Source organism: Peromyscus leucopus, chromosome 22 (genome assembly GCF_004664715.2).
Source record: "Peromyscus leucopus breed LL Stock chromosome 22, UCI_PerLeu_2.1, whole genome shotgun sequence".
NCBI lineage: Eukaryota > Metazoa > Chordata > Mammalia > Rodentia > Cricetidae > Peromyscus > Peromyscus leucopus.
Window position 1 is genome coordinate 18031443 of NC_051081.1, and position 21791 is coordinate 18053233.

A 21791-nucleotide genomic window follows, 5' to 3' on the forward strand; every position below is an offset into this window, starting at 1 on the left:
CTGAAGCTGGTTGGTAATAGAATGAGCTTCCTTCTTTTTCCTGAAAGTATTTTGTAAATGTTTCATAACAAAGTGTTAACAAAATTAAAACACTGGATGGCTGCAAGAAAGACAGCTCAACTCCAACTTGTCACCACGCCTGGCGACCTGAGCTAGTTCCCCAGAACCTAAAGAATGGAGGAGAGAACTGGCTTCCTGCAGGTTGGTCTGACTTCCACACCTGCCCCTCATAAAATAAAGTAAGGAAAAAAAGTTGTTTAAAAACAAATCAAAATAACTGCAACGGTTTGGTTTTCACACGGCCAGACCTCATCGCCACAGGCAGTGGGTGCTCCATGGTTCCCTCTCCCAGGCTCACCAACCACCGGATGTGAGCTTGAAGAACACACACAGAGGTAGCAAGTGCCTCCCCCGTGGTGGGAGCAGCCGCCTCAGACAGGAAAAAGGCCTGCGGCTGCTCTGCTTCAGCCAACCAGCCCAGGAGCCAGCTCCTCCCCCTCCTCCCCGCCTGGCATCTAGGTTCCGATGCCACGATGCCACACTAAGTCTCCACAGGAAGCTCTCACATAGCAGGACCTCAGTGAAACAGGGACCTCTGGGTTCAGCCACCCATCCCTTAGTCCCTTCCGCCCCTTTCCACATCACGTCACCATCGGTCACCAACTCAGTGTCCGACAGGACAGGTGAGGGGGTGTTTGGTTGGTTGGTTGGTTTTTGTTTTTTTGAGACAAGGTTTCCCTGGGTAGCCCTGGCTGTCCAAGAACTCACTCTGTAGACCAGGCTGGCCTCGAACTCACAGCGATCCACCTGCCTCTGCCTCCTGAGTGCTGGGGTTAAAGGTGTGCACCACCATTGCCTGGCTCGACAGGTGAGGTTTTAATAATCTTCTAGGCTGGAGAGATTGCTCAGTGGTTGCAGGGAACCCAACCTTGGCTCCCAGGACCCACGTCAGGCAGCTTGCAAACCCCCATAACTCTAGCTCTAGGCAATTCAAAACCTTCTTCGGGTGGGCCTCCGACACACTTGCATGCACATATACACATAATTAAAATACACAAAATTTAAAAATGCAGATCTTTTTTTTTCCTTTTGTCAGGGTCTCAGTACGTAGCCCAGGCTGGCCTGAAACTCACAGAGATCCCTCTGCCTCTGCCCTCTTTCCCGTGCTGAGATTAAAGATGTGTGCTGGGCTGGAGAGACAGCTCAGTGGTTGAGAGCACACAGACTGCTCTTCCAGAGGATCCGGGTTCAATTCCCAGCACCCACATGGCAGCTCGCAACTGTCTGTAACTCCAGTTCCAGGGAACCTGACACCTTCACACAGACATGCATGCAGACAAAACACCAATGCACGTGAAATAAAGATAAATAATCTTTAAAAAGAGAGAGAAGAAAAATAAATAAATAAAGACGTGTGCCATCACATCCACAAAAAAAATAATTCCCTTTCTCTTGAGTAACTAAGGAATCCAGAGAAAGAGAGTGGAAAATGTTCTGGCTATCTGATTCCTTCCTCTTGTTGGTGTAAGCGTGTGTGTGTGTGTGTGTGTGTGTGTGTGTGTGTGTGTGTGTGTGTGAACATTGGGATAGGGTATCTAGATTTAATGAGGGAAACGTTACCCACAGAGCCCAGGAGAGGCCACCTGTTTTTCCCTGGTCAGTCTCCCCGTTTTATTGGTCAGTTCTCAGGTAAAAGACAGCTCAAGCTTCGGGCCCCGACTCGACCACTGGTGCCAGCCTGCTGGCAAGGCCTCGTGCGTGCAGGAACACAGGCTCTAGCAATGTGCCCATGACGTGACCTCTTCGCTTCGCTGTCCCCCACATCAAAGACGAGGAGAAAACTCCTCACTTCCTCACGGGGTTACGAGTAAGAATTTAACTGATGCTGTGCCTATGTAGAAGGTGGTCCCGTCAGATTTGGAAAACGTGGTATACCTTGCCTTCACCTCACATTGGGCGAGCACATTAAAAAAAAAAAAGTCCTAAAAGTTTCTGTTGCTCATGGTTACCATTGGTGCTGGGCATCAAACCCAGGGACTCCACCACTCTGCTCCACCCTCTTAGTTTTGGGCTTTATTTATTTATTTATTTTTTTAGAAAGAATTTCACCAATACACAGCCTCAAACTGTGTATTTCAGTTTGTATTTCACCAGACTGGCCTCAAACTCGAAAGCGCCCTCTGCCTTTGCCTCACAGGTGGTTAGGACTACAGACTCGGATTTTAAAGTCCATCTTTGAATCCATTCTTCTCTTCCCTTTTTGGCTCTAGCCTTTTCCTCCCGGGGATACTGGTTAGCCAAGCACTGAGCCTCCCTAGAATCTCTTAAAGAACAACTTAGGAAAAGCAACTCCCGGGGGGATGGAAGGAGGCCCTGCTTCCTTGGTCTGTGGGGCCAACCTCACTCAGATTCCCACAACTTACCCAGGAACAACCACCGTGGGCGTCAATTCTCAGTCCCACCCTCACCCAGCCCCACCACAAGGGATTGCTACAAGTTTTCTGCTGTGCCCGGAAGAGGGAAGAGCTGACAGGAGCCCCAGAGGCCATGCTCAGACCCCGGGATCCCTGCACGCAGCACCCCCTTCCCAAACGTCAGGCAGGACCGCTGCAAGGTCGCTGCTTCTCCGAAGCCCTGGGCCTTTGCTCTGAGCTCTACAGTCCAACCCATAACCGCGCACCGTCCTGCCTCCTATCCACCCCGGGCGCTCTGCAAGGGTGGGCATCTTTGAGAAACAGCAGAGATGAAAAGATGTACTCAGGATCCTGGGTTCAGATTTCGCAACTTACTGGCTGGGTGATGAAGTTATTTACCTATAATGTTCAGCAAATAGGAACAGCTGTGAGGAGTGATGGCCTGATGAAAAGTCCTGGGGACTTGTCTGACACACAGCAAGCAAAGGTATAGGCTATTACTGGTATTATAATCATTCCACCTTCCCCACAGAGACGTCCTGGGCAGGGTGGTTTGGGGAAACTCTTTATATCCACACGTACTCTCTGCCTCTTTCTCGGAAAAAGTGGGTGTGTACACGCGGGGAGGAGGGGGGCTCTGAACCGCTCTCAAGGCAGAAGCAAGGCACCCACCCGAAACAGGATCTGGGGCTGGAGACTGGGCGGGGTTCTCTCTCCGCCCCATCAGGGCGCTTTCCCGCCCCCAGCACGAGAGCCCAGCCCAGCTAAACCAGCCCTACTGCCAAAGCCACTGCCAGGGCTGGATGGGGCCAGTGTCCGCCACTGGAGAAGAAACTGAGGCTCGCCGGCCTCTTCTCCGACCTACCCAGGCGTCCAGCAAGCCTCGGTCGAAGTCTGCTGGGGGACAGAGCCCGGTTCTCTACTTTTACTGAAGGGGAAATAAGAGAAGACACGGAGGAACAAACTCAGCCTGAGGGAGTTTAGGCAGTCAGAGAGGCAAGAGCCCCGTCCAATGCACTCCTCTGATACCCACAGAAACCTCCATTTCACCGTAGGGTTACCTACATGACCTTAAGGGGCAGGAGGCACAAGTTCTCTCTCTTCTTCTCTCCAAACCCCCAATCTGCATGTGATTTTTCTCTTGGGCAGAAAGACTTTCCTAACGCCTCGGCTGCGGGAGGGTAGCACCCAGCGCCAGCTCGGGACGCTGGGTCGAGCCGTGCTTCCTGGACGAGGCGGTGCTTTTTTTGCGCACTCGCGGCCGGCGAACCTGCCCTTCCTTCACTCACCGGTGTCCAGAGAGATGAACCTGCCGCCCGGGCTGTTTCGCCGGTTGCTACTGCCGCCGCCGGAAATGCCCAACGTCTGCAGATGCCGGACCAGCTCGAACATGCGGTCCCAGTGGCCCTCGGCGCGGCAGCGCTCCACCTCGCTCTCCACCTTCAGGTGGGAGCCGTGCGCGCCCTTCGCAGCCATCTTCGTGCGGGAGCTGTCATGGGAGGTGTGGCGGAGGAGTGGAGACCAGGCCGGGGACGGCGTCCAGGCTGGGGCACACTCGCCAGCAGGGTCGCCCGGAGTGCAGATGGCATCCGGGGCCCCGGTGGCAGCAGGGGTCCGGGTGGCGCCTGGTGGTCCGCAACAGCAGCGGCGGCGGCAGCGCCCAACGCACCGCCCGGAGCCTCCGGACTGGGGCTGCGACTGCGCGACCCCAAAGAGTCCAGAAGCAGCCTCCGCCGCTGCTGCAGCAGCTCCTGCCGCTGCCGCCGCTGCCGCTGCTGCAGCTGCTGCCACAGCCCCCGCCTCGAGCCGGGGCGTCGCCAGCTGCGGAGCCACCCGGGGCTGCGGCTCCACCCCCGAGTGGGCGTGGCGATCGCCCGCCGGGCCGGGCGCGCCGGCGGCCAGCGAGGCCACAGCAGCCAGGCGCGCGCCGGGCGATCGCGGACCGCCCTCCGCCGGACCCCCGCCGCTGTCTGGGTGCTCACTTTAATGCTGCGGGGAGCCCGGGCGCCCGGGGGCGCCTTGCTCCCCGTTCCCTCCCCTTCCCGTCGGGACTCTCGGCCCGGGATCCTCCGCCCGGACCGCCCGGCTTTGTGTGGTGGCCCCGTCACCGCCACTGCCTGCCGCACGTCACAAATCCGAGGAGCGACCGACAGGACAGCCCCAGCCCCAAGCTCCTGGGGATCCCGGCCTGATGCACCGCGCCGCGTCCGCGGGGCTGGGGACAAACCGGGCGGGCCAAGTCCCTAGGCTATTCGGACGCCCCCGACTTGGAGAAGGCTTATGTTTGTTTTAACTGCCGGACTCCTCTTTCCACTGGACTCCCTACTCTGGGTGACTGGGTTTACTCTGTTGCTCTGGGTTCTTAAAGACGATCCCAGCAGCTTTTCCACTTACTGCTACTTCTTTTTGGTGTCTTAAAGGCTGATCAGAGCTGCAGCGAGCGCTCAGCTTGACTCTAGGGCGAGCGGTGCCCAGAAGTTCAAAGGACTCGGGGCGGGGCTTGGAGGGAGGGGCCAAGACTCTCCGGGCCAGATGGCTGGCTTCGTCACCTCGTCCTCTGTGAGACGGGGAATTGAGGATGTCACTCAAACCACAGCCAACACTGAACACCCCCAAGACCCGCACTTAAATCACTAGTTAGTGGTGTGGCCCAGTCCGAAGATTTCCGAGGTGAAGGCCAACTTTTCAGTAGACTCGCCGGACCAGCTCGAAACTGATCGCTTCCTACCTCTCCCAGAGGTCTTCCCACTCCCTGCCTTTCACTGTCGGGAAATTCACTGCTTCAAATTAGAACAGATATAAGGGCTGGGAGGTTTTCGAGTTTATCAGAGCCCAGGCTCCTGACGTCCATCACATCCAGCTTCTCCGTGGATATCTTCCCTGGGAGCTACATGCCGCCCCCTTCCTCCTGGAAGGGAAGGTTGCGCGCCCCTGTGTGCTGCCCTGAGAAACTGGGGTTCGGCAGAACTGGGGAGGAGGCAGAGGGAGTGAAAGACTGGCTCGGGTGGCCTGAGAATACACTGTCAATTTGTGCTAGCCAAATTGTTCCTGGGAGTCCCCCGCCCCGCGGGAGGCAGGAGTGAACAGCGGGGTTGACAGAATGGGGAGTGGTCTACCAGAAACAAGGGAACCCCCCCCTTTCCTTCCCACTGCTTTGTCAACCCCCACGGCAAATCCTAGGGGACTGGAAGCAGAGCGCACCGTCGCTTGTCTGACTCTGTCGTGGGCTTGTGTGCAGGTGTGGGAGAGGACATGAGTTCATGCTTCAGATTTATCGCACGGGTTCCTCCATGTGCCTGGCCCTTTCTCGGCCATTCTCCGGCAGAGCCAAGACCCCATCCTCTTACGATCAACATTTTCTAAGAGAGTGAAAACCTATAGGAAAAAGGAGAAGGAGCAGCTGTGACTGTGTTAGTAACATCTGCCGAGAAAAAAGGCAAAGAGCAAAGTGGTGTTCGTTGGATGGAACGGTGCACGCTTGCTCTCCTAGCTTTCGGAAGAAAGCCAGCGGCAGAGGGGATGCAGAGAATTCAAGGCCAGCCTGGACTGCAATAAAGTGTTCTAGGCCAGCCAGGGATACATTGCAAAGTCCTTAAAAAAAATTCCACCAGAGGCAGAGGCAGGCAGATCTCTGTGAGTTCAAGGCCAGCCTGGTCTACAGAACGAGTTCCAGGATAGCCAAGAGCTGTTACACAGAGAAACCCTGTCTCAAAAATTAAAAGAAAAGAAGAAGGAAGGAAGGAAGAGAGAAAAAGAGAAAGAAAATGGAAGGAAGTGGGGCTGGTGTTTCGTTTGAGACAGGTCTCACTGTGCTGCCCTGTCTGGCCTGGAACTCACTGTAGAGACCAAGCTGGCCTTGAACTCACAGAGAGTTCATCCTGGGTGCTGAGAATGAAAGCTGTGCACCACCACAATGGGGGGCAAAGGTGTGTGGTTTTGGTGAGCGACAGACCCTATGACACACGGCTTAAAGCAGACCTGAAAGCCAATCGGACTGCAAACTTAATTGCTGTCTCTAGACCAGGGAAAGGGTTTGCCCCTGAACTTCAAGAAAGGCTGGAACAGGACACTGAGGGTATTTTTGAAGGTAAGGGTTTCGACCTTGAAAGGTTTGTGATACTTAGGTAGGCCCGGAAACACACAGTATCGAGAGCTAATCCTAACTCGCGGAAAACCTATTCATGCTTGGATCCACGGGAGAATGGTTACTAGGGACTTGGTTAAGTCAAATTAACAATACAGAAATTTCTGAAAAGTTGGGATCCAAAAGTTGCAAAGGTCAGGAGGAGCCAAGCACCCTCATAATTGTCTTTTTTTCTCGTTTGTCTAGGAACATTTGCAGCGCCTGGTTTTTCTAGAATGATGGGTTTACCTCTACGGAATAATCTTGCCTTTCCTTGTTGTTGGGGGTTTTTACTCTTTTGGGGGACCCGCCACCCAGCTCCCAAATAAACTTACACATAGAGGCTTATTATTACTTATGAATGCCGAGCCTTCGCTTGGCTTCTTTCTAACCAGCTTTCCTTAACTTAACTTATCCCATCCACCTCTGCCTCTGGGTTTTTCCTGTTCTCTTACTTCCGTAAATCTCACTCTTTCTCTGTGGCTTGCTGTGTAGCTGGGTGGCTGGGCCCTGGAGTCCTTCTTCTCTGGCTCCTAGATCCTCTTCAATCTAGGTCTATCCTTCTATATACCCCTTCTGCCTGCCAGCCCTGCCTATCCTCTCTCCTGCCTTGCTATTGGCCAGTTCTTTATTAGACCATCAGGTGTTTAACACAGGCACAGTAACACAGCTTCACAGAGTTAAACAAATGCAACATAAACAAAAGTATCACACCTTAAAATAATATTCCCCAACATTTCCTTACAAATTAACCTGTGTGTGACACTCTTAGGTCCTCTCTGAGCTAACAAAGGAAGTGGAGGGATAAATCAGTCTTACAGCTCACCTCCTCTGTAGGATGCAAGAAAGGGTCATCCACATAATAAGAATAGAGTCCCAGAGAACATTATGGCCCTTGGGTTCTTGGTTGGGCACATAGGAAAAGGGTACTACCTCAGTGAACTGCAAGGCTCAGAAACCCATATACAATGTTGGTTTCTTCTGGAGGAGAAAAATAGAAGTGGTGTTGTTGCTGTTCGTTTTGTTTTGTTTTATCTAAAGAGACACCAAGAAAAGCAATGCACATGATAATTGTAACGCTCCGGGGCCTAACAGCAGCATCTGAGTTGGGTGCTGTGGGGAAGTGGAGGGTGATGATTTTATTGGTGGTACTGTACCTGTGTCAATCATGAATTTGTAAGGTTATCTTTTCGTCTTTAGAGACATGTTTCCTCCTGGGTTTAAGGATAAAATGGGAACTGAACAGCCTCACTTGTGACTTGTTCCTCCCCAACCCCCACTTTCAGTTTCTGAGTCTAAGGCTCTTTCAAAATATCCTGCCCGCTTTGGGAGGTCTAGCTGTAGGGCTGTTTCGAACTCTAGTTTCTGCTTGCATAGCAAATCCTTACATCTTCTCTTTATGGCTTGAATCAAGTCACAAAAACAGAACTGCTAGAAGGCACCTGCTTTATTGACCTGCTGAGTACTCTCTCTCTCGTCAGCATCCAAGAGCCCTTCCCTGAAACCTCCTGGGGCTCCTCTCTTTTTTTATTATTTTTAATTTTATAATTTAATTTAATTTTACATATCAGCCATGGATTCCCCTGTCCTCCCTCCTCCCCCCCCCCCCCCCCCCCCACCCCATCTCCTCCAGGGCAAGGACACCCCTGGGGATTCAGCTCAGCCTGGTAGATTCAGTCGAGGCAGGTCCAGTCCCCTCCTCCCTCCGGCTCCTCTCTTAACCAAACGGGAGGGTGATTTCTGAAGGCCTTGACCAACACCCAGGGCTTTTTTAAATTTTTTAAATAAAATACAATATTTTTAAAAAAATTCCATTTCTTTTAAGGCACTATAGGAGACTTCCTATCTTAGCTTTTTTTTTTTTTTTTTTAATTGAACTTTCTGCATCTGAAGTACCAACTAGCAAATGAATCATTTGGTACATATCTTGAAGATACAGTCTCAAAACAATTCTAAATTCACAATTAGTGGCTTTTAACTGAGAATAAAACCGAAATGTAACTGTACCAAAGAGAATTTTTTTCCCCTCTCTTCTGGTGGAAGTTTTAAGAGTTAAGTGGATTTTGTGGTAGCTGGCTATCCAAGAGAACGGAAGGACCCAAAGGAGAAATAGACCAAACAACAGAGGCACATAGACGGTTTGAGCTGCGATGTGAGGTGGCCTAACAGACCAGTTTATGCTGTTTATGTTTTTATTTTGCTTTGGTCAAGGAATCCGCTCATGAATTATTTTGGAATCTGATCCTTCTGGATGTTTCCTTATGCTAATAGAAAAAAGAAGACATCGGCGATGACTCCCGGGTGTTTGCATTTCTGTTCCCCTCTGTTCTAAAGCACCTCTCACATGAAGTTTGTTCATATCAGAAGTTCGCTGTAGTAACCACTGCATTTCTAAAACACCAACCCTAAACTGTTGTGTCATAGAAGGCTGTGATTTAGAAAGTTAAGCGCACACATTTGCATGTGAGATGCCTGGTCCAGGAAAAGTACAGAGCAGGGAAGGCTTGCTTACACAGGGACAGATGCATGAGAACCTGAGAATGGTGAGCTGCTTGGCTCACTCCTTCACGGTATGGCTCCAGGGCTCGTGGGCTCCCAGCCAGACATTTCCACAGCGCCTGGTATTCTCCGCAGAAGGAGTGTTTGGAAAGATTCTCCAGGGCACACGGGCAAAATAAGACAAGTCTGAAGAAAGTTTTTTTTTTGTTTTTTTTTTTTTGTTTTGTTTTTTTAAAGTTTTAAACAAAGACAGAACTTGCCCCATGGCAAGTTAGGATTAACGAATTGGGTCCACACTTGTCCTCTCTTCTAGATCCTTTCCTCTGTAGATAAGCAATGCAAATGGCGGGACTATCCGGGCAGTGGTGGCGCACGCCTTTAATCCCAGCACTCGGGAGTCAGAGCCAGGCGGATGTCTGTGAGTTCAGACCAGCCTGGGCTACAGAGTGAGTTCCAGGAAAGGAGCAAAGCTACCCAGAGAAACCCTGTCTCGAAAAACCAAGGCAGACAAGCAGTAGTGCTATTTAATAAGGCAGACATCCTAAGGAGAAATGATTTTCATATCATATCAGTCCAGGCAATCAACAAGATCCTAAAATGTTGTATGATATTTTGTGTTCTAACAAAGCTTGCCTGGAGGTCAGAGGGCAGAGCTAGACACTAGTTAACCAGAGAGGCCAGGCAGTAGGTGGCACACACCTTTATTCTCAGCACTTGGGAGAAGGAAGCAGGAAGATCTGGAGTTCAAGGCTACCCTGGGCTACATGAGATTGAGCCAGCCTAAAAGAGAAACAGAGCCAGGCAGTAGTGGTGCATGCCTTTAATCCCAGCACTCCAGAGGTGGAGACAGGATCTCAACCTCCCATTCACTCTGAGGATTTGTAGAGACAGGATGCCCACCAATTTGGTCTGAGGATTCGTAGAGGTAATAAGTCTCTAGTGGCTGCTGCTCTGCCTCTCTGATCTCCAGGCAAGCTTTATTTGTCAGAACACAAACAAAACATCACACAACACTAAGACTGTCTTCTTATTGTTAGGAGACAAAACAGACTCACTGGGAAACTTTAAAAAAAACAAAAAAACTAAAGGAGCTTGGGCCCAATGCAAGACTCCTATCCTGCGCTGTTTCAGTCAGAAGTACTCCAGCCAGGAGGTGCCAGGGCCTCAGAGAGACACACTGTGGAGTCAGGAGTCTTAGGCTGTGCTATCGTTTGAATCTGAAAGGTCTCCACAGGTTTGTGTTTTGAAGGAACCAGTGGCGGTGTTTTGGGAGATGGGGCATGGCAAATGAAACTAAGTCACTGGTGGGAGATGGTTGGAGATTATAGCCTGGCCACTAGCTGCCCCTGCTTCCTGTCCTGCCAGCCTATGAACAGCTGGAGTTTGTACTACTGCAGAAAGACCTCGTCACCTGTTCCAGCTACGACAGACTGCAGACTCTCTGAAACCATGAGTCAAAAATTAAGCCATCTTTCTTCCTCTGAAGTTGTTCCTGTCATCTATTTGGTCCCTGCGTTAGAAACATGACTTAATGCAGTCGAAGTGAGGGTCTCAGTTGGTTCTCAGTGGACCTCCATGACTGAATGATGACTTCCTGAAAATACCAAGACAGCTCTGTGGTAACTCAAGTCGGAGGGGGCTGTTTTTGCAGGAAAGAAGAATACGACCCGAGAAAGTCATAAGAGCTTCTAGAGTGGAGAGAACAAAGCCAGGATGTTGATCCAGTATGGAGTTTAGTTTAAGGCAGTTCCCCAAAGAGGAGACTCAAGACCAAGTAAGAATCGTGGTACAATTCGTTCTGGAATTTTGGATAGGGCAAATCATGACTTTGAGGGAGAGGTTTCAAAGAACCTTCGAGAATAAACTGTAGTCATTGAAAAACTGTAATGCTCATTTAAACGGTTTCTTCTCGAAACTTCTCAAAAAATAAATTATTTGTACCATTCATCTGCTGCACACGGTGTGAATAGACGTCACTATGATTGATTTAATAAACAAGATGACTGGCCAATAGCTGAACAGGATAAAGTTAGGCAGGAAGGCCAAACTGAGAATGATGGGATGAAGAAGGATGGAGTCTGAGGAGTCACCAGCCAGATACAGAGGGAGCAGGAGATAAGTGTGCCATGCTAATAAAGGTACCACCACATGGCAGAGTGCAAATAAGGAATATAGATTAACTTAAAATGTAAGAGCTAGTTAGTAATAAGCCTGAGCTATTGGCCGAACATTTGCAATTTATATTAAGTCTCTGAGTGATTACTTGAGACTGGCTGCTGGGCCAGGAAAACTCCGCCTATGTCCATCACCCCATGCAGGAATTTCCTGCAAAGCCCTGTCAGTCTCGATGGTGAACTGTTTGAGTGCAGGAGGCTTCTGTTCTTACACAGTCCATGTAAGGATTACTGTGCATGAGGTTATTAGGCTATTCTCCTTGCCCCATCAAGTCACTCTGTACCAGTTGCTACAGTGACTGTGAACTGTGAGGTCAGAGGCCATGGGCTCCCAGCCTTGGGAAATGAAGAAGTAAGGCGGAGGGGTTGCTCTGCTTACTTATATAGACCAGCCTCTTCTTACGTTCCTGCATGAAGGAGAGTCCCCCACATAAACTAGAACGTTGACCAGAGCTCTGCTATTCATGACCTGCCCCCACTTTCTGTCACCCTAAAACCCTCAAATGTGAGTACAAATGGGAGCTTCGCTTGCTGGGCAGCAGTTGTTTGAGTTAGTCAGGTCACCACGTATGGTGCAGCATGCCTGGCAGCCTGTCCCCCATCTCTTCTCTTTCCCTCAGTGCCACAGACTGAACCCAAGGCTTTATGTTTTTTAGGCCAACCCTGCCTTCCCAGTCTTGTGTTGTCTCACAGCCTGTGATCCATCCATTCAGAGGTCACCTTTTACTATTGCCAGGATTAACCGGCTCCCAGCACTCCTGGCCCACGCTAGCTGGTGTCTTCACTATTAGTACTGAACGACCTTCTGGAGAGGTTGACATTAAAACTCCACCAGGGGGGCTAGAGAGGTTAAGAACAATGGCTGCTCTTCCAGAGGACCCGGGTTCAATTCCCAGCTCCCACATGGCAGCTCACAACTGTCTGTAACTGAAGTTCTAGGGGATCCGACACCCTCACACAGACACACATGGGCAGACACACCAATGCACATAAAAATAAATTAGGAAAAAAAGAAACTCCACCAGGTCTGGGTCAGTGGCCAACTGTCATGAAAATGGCATGCAATCATTAGACCAAGGGCTGAAGTCCTGCATGGGTAAGCTTCAAAATTGTCACTTCCTGAATGGAACAGACACTCAGTAATTGTTACGTTAATTTTAGAATGTAAGGTGCCATAGGTGCGCCGGAGCCTGGGAGACAGAGCTCTGGAGTCTCTTTTACCCACACCCATCCACTGTGGCTGAGACATCAACACCTCCCTCCTTGCTGGGGCCTCTGTCCCTTCTGTTTCTTGGCATCTCAGTGTTCTCTTTGGTTGCTTCTCTTACAAGACTGATGCCAGAGCCGCCTTCTCAGAGCAGGGACCTGTTATGGCTTCCCATCTTCTGGGGGGAGAGAGAGACAGAGAGACAGAGAAAGGGAGAGAGAGAGAGCAAGGGAGGGAGACAGGGAGAGAGAGAGAGAGAGAGAGAGAGAGAGGGAGAGAGAGAGAGAGAGAGAGAGAGAGAGAGAGAGAGAGAGAGAGAGAGAGAGAGAGAGAGATTGCCTGAGGGAGAGAATTCACTCGCCAGAGTGCTCAGAGCCTTGTCAGCCCTCCTCCTGATTAGTCACACAGCCTTTCCTCAAGCCAGCTCTGAGTGGCTTTTCTGGTGACAGCACTTGTGTCTCATAAAACACAGCTTTGTTCTGTCTGTTTCCCAAGTCTCTTTTCCCTCCTTTCAAAAATATTTTTTGAACTAAGCATGGTGACGTAGGTCTGTAATCGCAGCAGTTGGTAGACTATATTAGGAAGGTCATGAGCTCAAGATCATTGAGTTCAAGGCCATGCTGAGCTATATAATGAGACCCTGTCTCAAAAAAAAAAAAAAATCAAAGGCTGGAGATGTGAGTTGGTGGTAGACAATGTGAGTTGGCGGTAGACAGTTTGCATTTACAGGGCTCTCGGTTCCATTCCCAGTGCTGAGAGGATAATGGTTTGGCTGTGAAGAAACATCACAGTTAAAGGAAAGCACACGAAAGATCATTTTTGTTTGTTTGTTTTTTGAGACAGGGTTTCTCTGTGTAACAGCCCTGGCTGTCCTGGAACTCACTTTGTAGACCAGGCTGGCTTCGAACTCACAAAGATCCACCTGCCTCTGCCTCCCGAGCACTGGGATCAAAGGTGTGTACCACCACACCTGGCTTAAAAGATAATTCTTGTAAAACAAACTTATTAACCTCCCATGAGGGTCAAGAAACAAGTTTTTTTTTTACCAACATCCTAGGAGCCTCCAATATATCCCTTCCCAAACAACCTTCTGCCTCTTGAAGGCAACTATTGGATTTATGGTAATTATGCTATTGCTTTCTAATATTTTTATCAAATTGAAGAAAATATTTTTATTCCAGTTGTAAAAAATTAGATTGAAATTCAATTTTATAAACACTTTGCATTTTTAGAGGGCCATGTCACTTTTCTGCTTTAAATCTATTAATGTGGTGAAGTATTTCAGATGTTAAAGTGTCCTTGCATTTTTAGTATAAAATAAACCCAGTTGTATTCATTTCCTATGGCTAATGTAATAAATTCACAAAACAACATACATTTATTGTCTTATAATTCAAAACCCCAAAGTGAATATTATGGACTCAATCAGCAGAAATGCATTCCTTTTAACATTATGTTTATTTATGTTAGTGTCTGCTTTAGTTAGGGTTTCTATTGCCATGAAGAAACACCATGATCATGGCAAATCTTACAAAGGAAAACATTGAATTGAGGTTGGTGTCTTACAGTTTCAGAGCTTTATTCTATTATCATCATGGCAGGTAGCATGGCAGTATGCAGGCAGACATGGTGCTGGAGAAGGAGCTGCTACATGTTGACATGCAGGCAACAGGAAGTAGACTATCACACTGGGTGGTATCTTGATCATGTATGAGACTCTAAAGCCCCGCCTCCACAGTGACACAAAGCCACACCCACTCCAACAAAGCCACACCTCCTAATGGTGCCACTCTCTTTGGGGGCCATTTTCTTTTAAACTACGACAGTGTGTATGTGTGGGTGGGCATGTATGCACGTGAATCAGGTACATGAGGAAGCCAGAGTGTTGAATCCCCCTGGAACAGGGGTTACAGGCATTTGTGAACTGCTTGTTCTGGGTGCTGAGAACTGAACTTGAGTCCTCTGGAGTAGTACCCACTCTTAGAGGCTGAGGCATCTTGCCAGCCCCCTCTGAAAATCTCGTACCTTTAAACAATGTATCTTGATCAAATCCAGCCCTTGCTCCCTCCTCCACCTCTCTCGCTCTTTTTTTAAATTTTTGTGATTATAATATAATTACATCTTTTCTCCCTCCGAATCCACCCAAATATCTCTTCTTACTCTCTTTCAAATCCATGGCTTCTTTTAAAAAACTGTTGTTACATACATATATAGATGTATATATCTATATTCCTAAATATAACCTGCTCAGTCTCAATAATGTTACTCATCTGTGAAAGAAAAAAAGAAATAAAAAGGAAAGGAAAGGCATGACTGCTCCCAAGTGTGGTGGAGGAGAAAGTTTATTGCAGATAAAAGGAAGAGGCAGGGACATCTGGAGAGTCCAGGTGGACATGACCCTGAACCGCATTAGGAGACAGGAAGGGGAGGGAGAGGGAACCAGGTGCCGCAGCCAGGAGGCCAAAGGTACAAAAGGGTGGGTAACCAAAATGTCTGGATTATATAGGGAAGAGCCTCTGGGGAAAGGTCAGCCCAGCCCCTGGGCTGGAGAGTTCAGGGTAGGGAGCCGGGTATGCCAGTCATACTCAGTTACAGGTAGGAACTGAGGGATGCTGGGAGAACCTGGCGGCCAGGTCCACTTTGATATGTTAAATAGGTATCTCAGCCCTTTGTCCAGGGTTTGAAATTTAACAGTTTGTATGTTGGGCTGACTATTTGGTATTGGATAACCAATTGGTGTGCTTGTCCTTGGAGAATCCTCCAATGTCAGCATTCCTTAGCGGCCTGCAGTTTTTCTGGAGTTGTCCTTGTTCGGCTCCTGTTTAGGCTGTCATATTGGTGAGACTTTATGGATGGGACTTCTGACTTTACTAGGAGACACGGTCTCACAGCAAACTCCCGGATCCTCTGGTTCTTACAGTCTTTCTGTCCCCTCTTCCACAATATTTACAGTGTCTTGTAGAGGTATTTACTGATATGGGGTTCCACAACTCTGCATTTTAATTGGCTGTGGTTTTCTGTAATGGTCTCTGTTGCAAAGAGAAGTTTCATATGGGGTGAGGACTGCACTTCTCTGTGGGTATAAGGACCAAGGTTTAGAAAGTAGTTAGGGATTGTGCTGGTTTAGTAAAGAAAGTAGTGATTGTAGGTTCTCTCCCAAGATCCAAGACTTCACCAGCCCTGAGAAGCTGGCTAGGTTTCCAGTACCAGGCATGGTTTTCCTCTTGTTGAACAGGTCTTAAATCCTATAGAGAGTGGTTGGTTACTGCCAAGGTACATATACCACTACTACACTCTTAGGGTTATTATGCCATGTTGGTCGTTATGGTTCATAAGTGCCATAGCTGGGCAGGACTGTTGGCTGCTTCCCTCCTTTGGAAGCTTGCATGGTGCCTTCTGGTACAATGAAAGCTAGTCCTCAGGGAGGAGGCATTCGGGTCAGTTCCACCTTAAGGGCCTCTGGGCCATGTGTCTGACGTATATGGTGTCTTTAGCAATACAGACTTACCTCCGACCTCTGAAGGGCAACCAAGGCCAATAACAATAGACAGTATATTTTAGAAGTCTCTTGAACAACCCTGAAAAACAACTCAAAAGGAGAGTTTCTCATGCCTGGTATTGGGGGTTTTATTAGGTGGTCTTTGGCTCTTGGAGGGAGCATTGTCAGTCCAGATAAGAAATTTTTATTTAAAACACACACACACACACACACACACACACACACACACACACACACACTTTTTTCATTTAAACTATATACATATATACACACACATATTTGCAGTATATCTGTAGTTTAAATGAGAATTCATATATATATAATATATATATATATATATATATATATATATAATATACCTGAATTAATTCAGTCTAGGGTTTTTGGATAGCTAATGGTCCTGATTCCTTATGATTTTTTCAGGCCTCCTTTCTATTATTTTCCCCTCCTTCTTCTGTATTTGCTTCTCCCCTCCCCCAGAGAACTACCTTCCACTTTTCCACTTCCCCAATCAGATCTTTATTCCTCTTTTTATTTTTGTATCTCATTCAGTCCAGTTAGTGCCCTGTTGGATGTTGACTGATCTTGTTAGCTGGATCTTGGGCAGGTCACCTAGCTACAGTGAGGTCATGTGTGCAATGTCCAGAAGAGAACGTTTCAGAAGCTATGTTCTCCATCTCTGGCTCTTCTTACATTCTTTCTACCCATCTCTTCTAAGATGTCCCTGAGCAGATGTCCCTGAGCGATGTGTGGGGTCTGTCGGAGTCCAGCTCTGACCTGTTCCCACTTATCAAGGGTTCTTGGGTGGAGGAGAGAGAAATGAGAAAATGATAGATAGAAAGACAGAGGGAGACAATAAGAAAGACAGAGAAACGGATAGCTTCAGGAGGGTCCTGGGTCAATATGCAGCCACCCCGAGGTTTATTCAAAAGGGCTTTTTATAATATACCAAGAGGAGAGACAAAAGACCTCCCCCTTGCAAGATCAAAGCACACCGTACAGCCAAGTGTAGATAGGCCCTTCCAAACACCTGGTAACCATGCCCCTGGCCAAATCATCCCATTATGCAGCCCTGCTGGGTAAAGCAAGTTCAGCCTCTCTGACCCTGAGTAAGGTCTCACTAGATAGCCTCTGTGGGCCACCACACAGATGTCTCTGAGCAGTTGTCTCTGAGGGGATGTCCCGTTTAGGGCTGAGCACTCCATAGTCACCAATGCAAACTATGCTAGTGCCTAGTAAAGTACCAGCACCACCATGCACCTGCTGCTGCTTTTTGCTTCTCTAAAATTCATGTACACCCGTTTTGGATGCATGCATTCTTAAAGGAGTTAACCCTAACGTCTCACCAGCTCCTACAGACATCGGGAGTCCAGTGCCCTCCATATTAAACACAGGCCCCTTGTTCTAGTCCATCTTATGTTGCCAGAATAGAATTCCCAAGTCTAGGTATTTTACAAAGGTATACCCTGGCTCGTGGCTCCAGATGTTGGGAAATTCAGGAGTGTGACACCACTGGTGGCCTTCTGCGGCTTCACTGTGAGACAGAAGTGGAAGGCCGGCGACAGATTGGCTCAAGGAAAGGAAACAAAACCCAAGTGCAAGTTTTTTCTTTTTTATACCCACCAGCTCTCTCGAGTTAATTAATCCAGTCCCCAAAGAATCAGCCCATCCTCCAAAGACATTCACCTTTCTTAATGACCGAACACTTTTTAAAGGCCCTTCCTCCTAACATGACCATAGCGGTAATTAAATTTCAGCATGAGCTCTACAGGGATAAAACATATTCAGACCACAGCGCTCCTACTTCAGGTCTAGCTTTGGCTTCCTGTAATTTAAGCTAGAGAGCAAATATCTAGCTAACATAAAAAAGATAGGAAGTGCCAGGGTTGTGGAAAATGTGGAGTAACAAAACTCACACGTGTTGACACAACCGCCTGGAAACACTTTGGTTGTACCCTACATGTCAGTGGTTCTCCTCTTAGGTAAAAATCTCACAGAAATGTGAACACATATGCAACAAAAGACATACGTGCTCTACAATGTTCAGAGTAGAATTGTTTGTAACAGCCTAAAACTGGGAACTTCCTTGGGTGTCCATCAGTAGTACAACAGTGTATAATATTTGCAGACCCCATGGAATAGAATTCAGAAATGAGGCTGAATGATTCTACACTACACCAACAAGGATGGATCTCAAAATTGTGCTGAGTATCTGAATATATAGCGTATCCCTTTAGTCCCAGCACTTGGGAGGCAGAGGCTGGTGGGTCTCTGTTAGAGGCCACTTGGTCTACATAGTGAGTTCCAGGCCAGTCAGGACTATGTGGCAAGACTGTATTTTTTTTTTAAAAAAAAAAAAAACACAACAATTATGCTGAGCAAAGGAGCCCCAGACAAAAGATTATGAAGTGTGTGACTCTATTTATGTAAGAGACAAAAACTAGTGAAAAGCATCCTGTATTGTTAGAGTCAGGATAACGTGTACCTTCGGAAAGGGTGGTATTTGGTTTTGTTTTTTTTCTGAGACAGGGTTTCTCTGTGTAGCCCTGGCTGTCCTGGAACCTGCTCTGTATCCCAGGCTGGCCTCGAACTCACAGAGATCTGCCTATCTTTCTGCCTCCTGGGTGCTGGGCTAAAGGCATGTGCCACCATACTTGGCATGTTGGTAATGTTCTAATTCTTGTTCTGGGTGCTAATTATGTGGATGTAGTCTCTGAAAGCTCACTGAGTTGAACATTTCCCCATAATTTTTTTTTATGTGTATGGGTGTTTTGAATGCATGTATGTTTGTGCATCACATGTGTGCCAGTAGAGACCAGAGGACAGCATCAGATCTCCCTGGAACTGCAGTTACAGTTGGTTGTGAGCCCCCATGTGGGTGCTGGGAACTGAACATAGTTCTTCTGCAAGAACACATGCTCTTAACCACTGAGCCACCTCTTTAGCCCCATTAGGACATTTTTTTAATTTTTTTTATTTTATTTTTTTTTAGCACGTGCTTTTCTTCAACTGTATATACACACAATGTAAATAAGCCTGCAGGGAAACACATTCAGTCTGCAGTGTGAACAGATGGCAAGAGCTTCCATTCAAGAAAAACAGAGACAAGAAAACTTGGCATAGTCAGTCAGCAATTCCTGCTGCCAAATAGAAACAGCAGGGTTTCTTGGGTGGCAATGTAGAGGGTTCTTAGTGGAAAAACGCAGAAGCCCCACCCCTAACCTGTCTTCTATTTCTACAGAACGCACTTTGGTTGAATCTCACTCCTAGCTGGAGAGAATTCTGGGATCTGGGGATTGCCATAGGATTGAGCATCCACATCAGCATGTTGTTGGCCAGGCTTGATGTTTGAAGGCCACATGATTCAGTAATTCATTAGATGTCTAGTCAGTGTGAAAGAGCTCACCTAGGGAGTCCTTAAGTTGCTTTGTATTAAACATTTCGATTTATTTTTTTCCAAATGTGAAGAGATGTGCGAAAAGATACATGTTTAAGCAGCACTGTCTGTAATTGCCTCAGACTGGATTTTCCCCCATGTCCACCAATCATACATTTCTATAGCTTTGAACACTCATAGCAACACTAAGAGTTATAAATTGAAGTATTATTTCCATCCCATTCTCACCCACCCTGACATCCTCTCCACAGACAAAACATCATTTTCAGGCAATTCCAAATCACACTTAAGCAAGGAGATGCACCACCTACTTGCTGTCTACTTGGGGCCTCAGTCTTGTCTCATAATAAAGTTTTTGTTTTGTTTGTTTTTTTTCTTTCCCCACTTGTGCTGGTTTGGACTTAAGCACACAAAGGAAATGGGTCACTTAAATCCCACAGCAAGGCTCCAGCCCGTGAGGCTCTGGGCCAGTTCAGTTAACAGGCTGCAGACCAAGATCCTCTTTAATCTGTGCTTTCAAATCCAACTGTTCCTAACCTGGATTTGCCATTCCGTTGAAGGACTTTGTAGAAAGCTGCTAACAAAGGTCCATGTTGACAGATATTCTAGATAGTTCTTAGAATACAACCATGTTTGGCATGTGGACCGTGCTCAGGGTCCAGCCAGCGACAGCCACTTGACAGTTCCACTATTTTCCACCTTTCCAGCTTGGAACGGAGACCCTTTTGCCACCGGCTCCCTTCATCTAGTCAGACTGGTCACAAGTTACACAGCAGCCACCTCAAAATCACCCATGAACCAAGCTTGGGTGAGAAAGGATGGAGACACACCCCTCAGCTGGGAAGCCGTCTCAGGGGCTCCCATAGTGGGGGAGGGGTCCTTGGAATAGAATCGCAGGAGCCAGGAAGAGGTGTAAATGTGTTTTAAAGTCTTGTCTGTTTTGACAGCACAAAGAGCCGTGCTGGAAGAGTGTAGGGAAAGGTGATGGAGTCATGAAGACCTCCAAGAATTTTAACTCCATCAGCCGAATGAATATCAGTGACACAGTGACATCAGGCAAGACTGAGGAACACACAGGTGTGTGTGTGTGGGGGGGTCACACATGCATATGGAAATGGAAAGGAGGCAATTTCTTACAGGAACTAAAAAGGATAAGGAGAGGTGATCTGAAGATAAACATGGAAAAGACGGCTCATCGGGAAAGTACGGCCATACAAGCCAGCGGGCCTGAGCTTGGACCACCAGCACCCATAAGACAGCCTGGCATGGTCAAAACTGTCTGTCATGTCAGTGCTGGAGAAGGGAGGTGCAGAGACAACAGGATTCCTGGAGCTCACCAGCTGGTCACCCAGCCTTGCCAAACTGATGAACTCCAGGTTCATCGAGAGACCCTGTCTCAAAATAAGAGAAGGGGGACAGAGGAAGGTATTCAATGTAGATTTATGGCATACACACACATACCCACACACACACACACACCCCTACATGGACACATAAAAATACATCACATACACACATACAAAACCCTTTTTGGGAGTTAATTTGCATGCAACTGGCTTTTCAAGCACAAGACTAGATGAAATCGCACTGTGTAGATAAAGAAGGGCACTCAGGACCACGACATATTTTTATTTGTACATTGAAAATGTGAAGCCAAAACAGCCAAGAAAGAGTAACCAGCCAGACAGGTGAACAAAGAGTGCAGGATCAGAAAACGAAGGGAAATGCTTCCGGTGGTGGTGGTGGTGGTGGTGGTGGTGGTGGTGGTGGTTAATGGTTGCTGTTGTTGGTGTGTGTGTATGTGTGTGTGTGATGAACAGTGTTGAGAAAGTAAGCCAGCCCAAAAGAGACCACTGGCTTTGCATGGGGATTGCCATTTCAATAGCACTGAGGGAAAGGACCAGAAGAAAAGCTTGCATGCTGATAAGAATGATCAGGTAGAGGCTGGGCAGTGGTGGCGCACGCCTTTAATCCCAGCACTCGGGAGGCAGAGCCAGGTGGATCTCTGTGAGTTTGAGGCCAGCCTGGGGCTACCAAGTGAGCTCCAGGAAAGGCGCAAAGCTACACAGAGAAACCCTGTCTCGAAAAACCAAAAAAAAAAAAAAAAAAAAAAAAAAAAAAAGAATGATTAGGTAGAAAGAGATGACGAAAGAGAGCATCCGCAGAAAAAGTGAAATGCCTGGCTTGGTGGCAAATGCCTATTTAAAACAAAACAAAACTCTGGGAGAGGAGGGAGGAGGATTAGGCGTTCTGGGCTACCCTCACCTACATAGTAAGATCGAGGTCAGCCTGAGCTACAAGAAGTTCTGCCTTATAAAATAAAGGGAAAGAAAAAGAAAAAAGATGGAAGAACTGGCTAGCTAGACTGAAGACACAGTCCAGTTACTGGTTCCTGAGCTTCTTAAAAGAAGGACGGTAAACTACCTTTGTTTGTAGCTTCCAGGACAGTGCCGCAGAGGTAGAAGATGACCGACTCTG

General features: G+C 47.8%; 1 protein-coding gene across 1 annotated transcript in view; it reads right to left on the minus strand.

The window, feature by feature from the left end:
* Window positions 1-4212, minus strand: part of Ttc7a (tetratricopeptide repeat domain 7A) — a 112937-nt gene extending 108725 nt beyond the window's left edge. Inside the window, exon 1 of the mRNA XM_028892854.2 lies at window positions 3704-4212. Coding sequence (XP_028748687.1) covers window positions 3704-3890 — 187 coding nt within the window. The 5' untranslated portion in view covers window positions 3891-4212. The remainder of the gene's footprint in view (window positions 1-3703) is intronic.
* Window positions 4213-21791: the final 17579 nt, after the last annotated feature.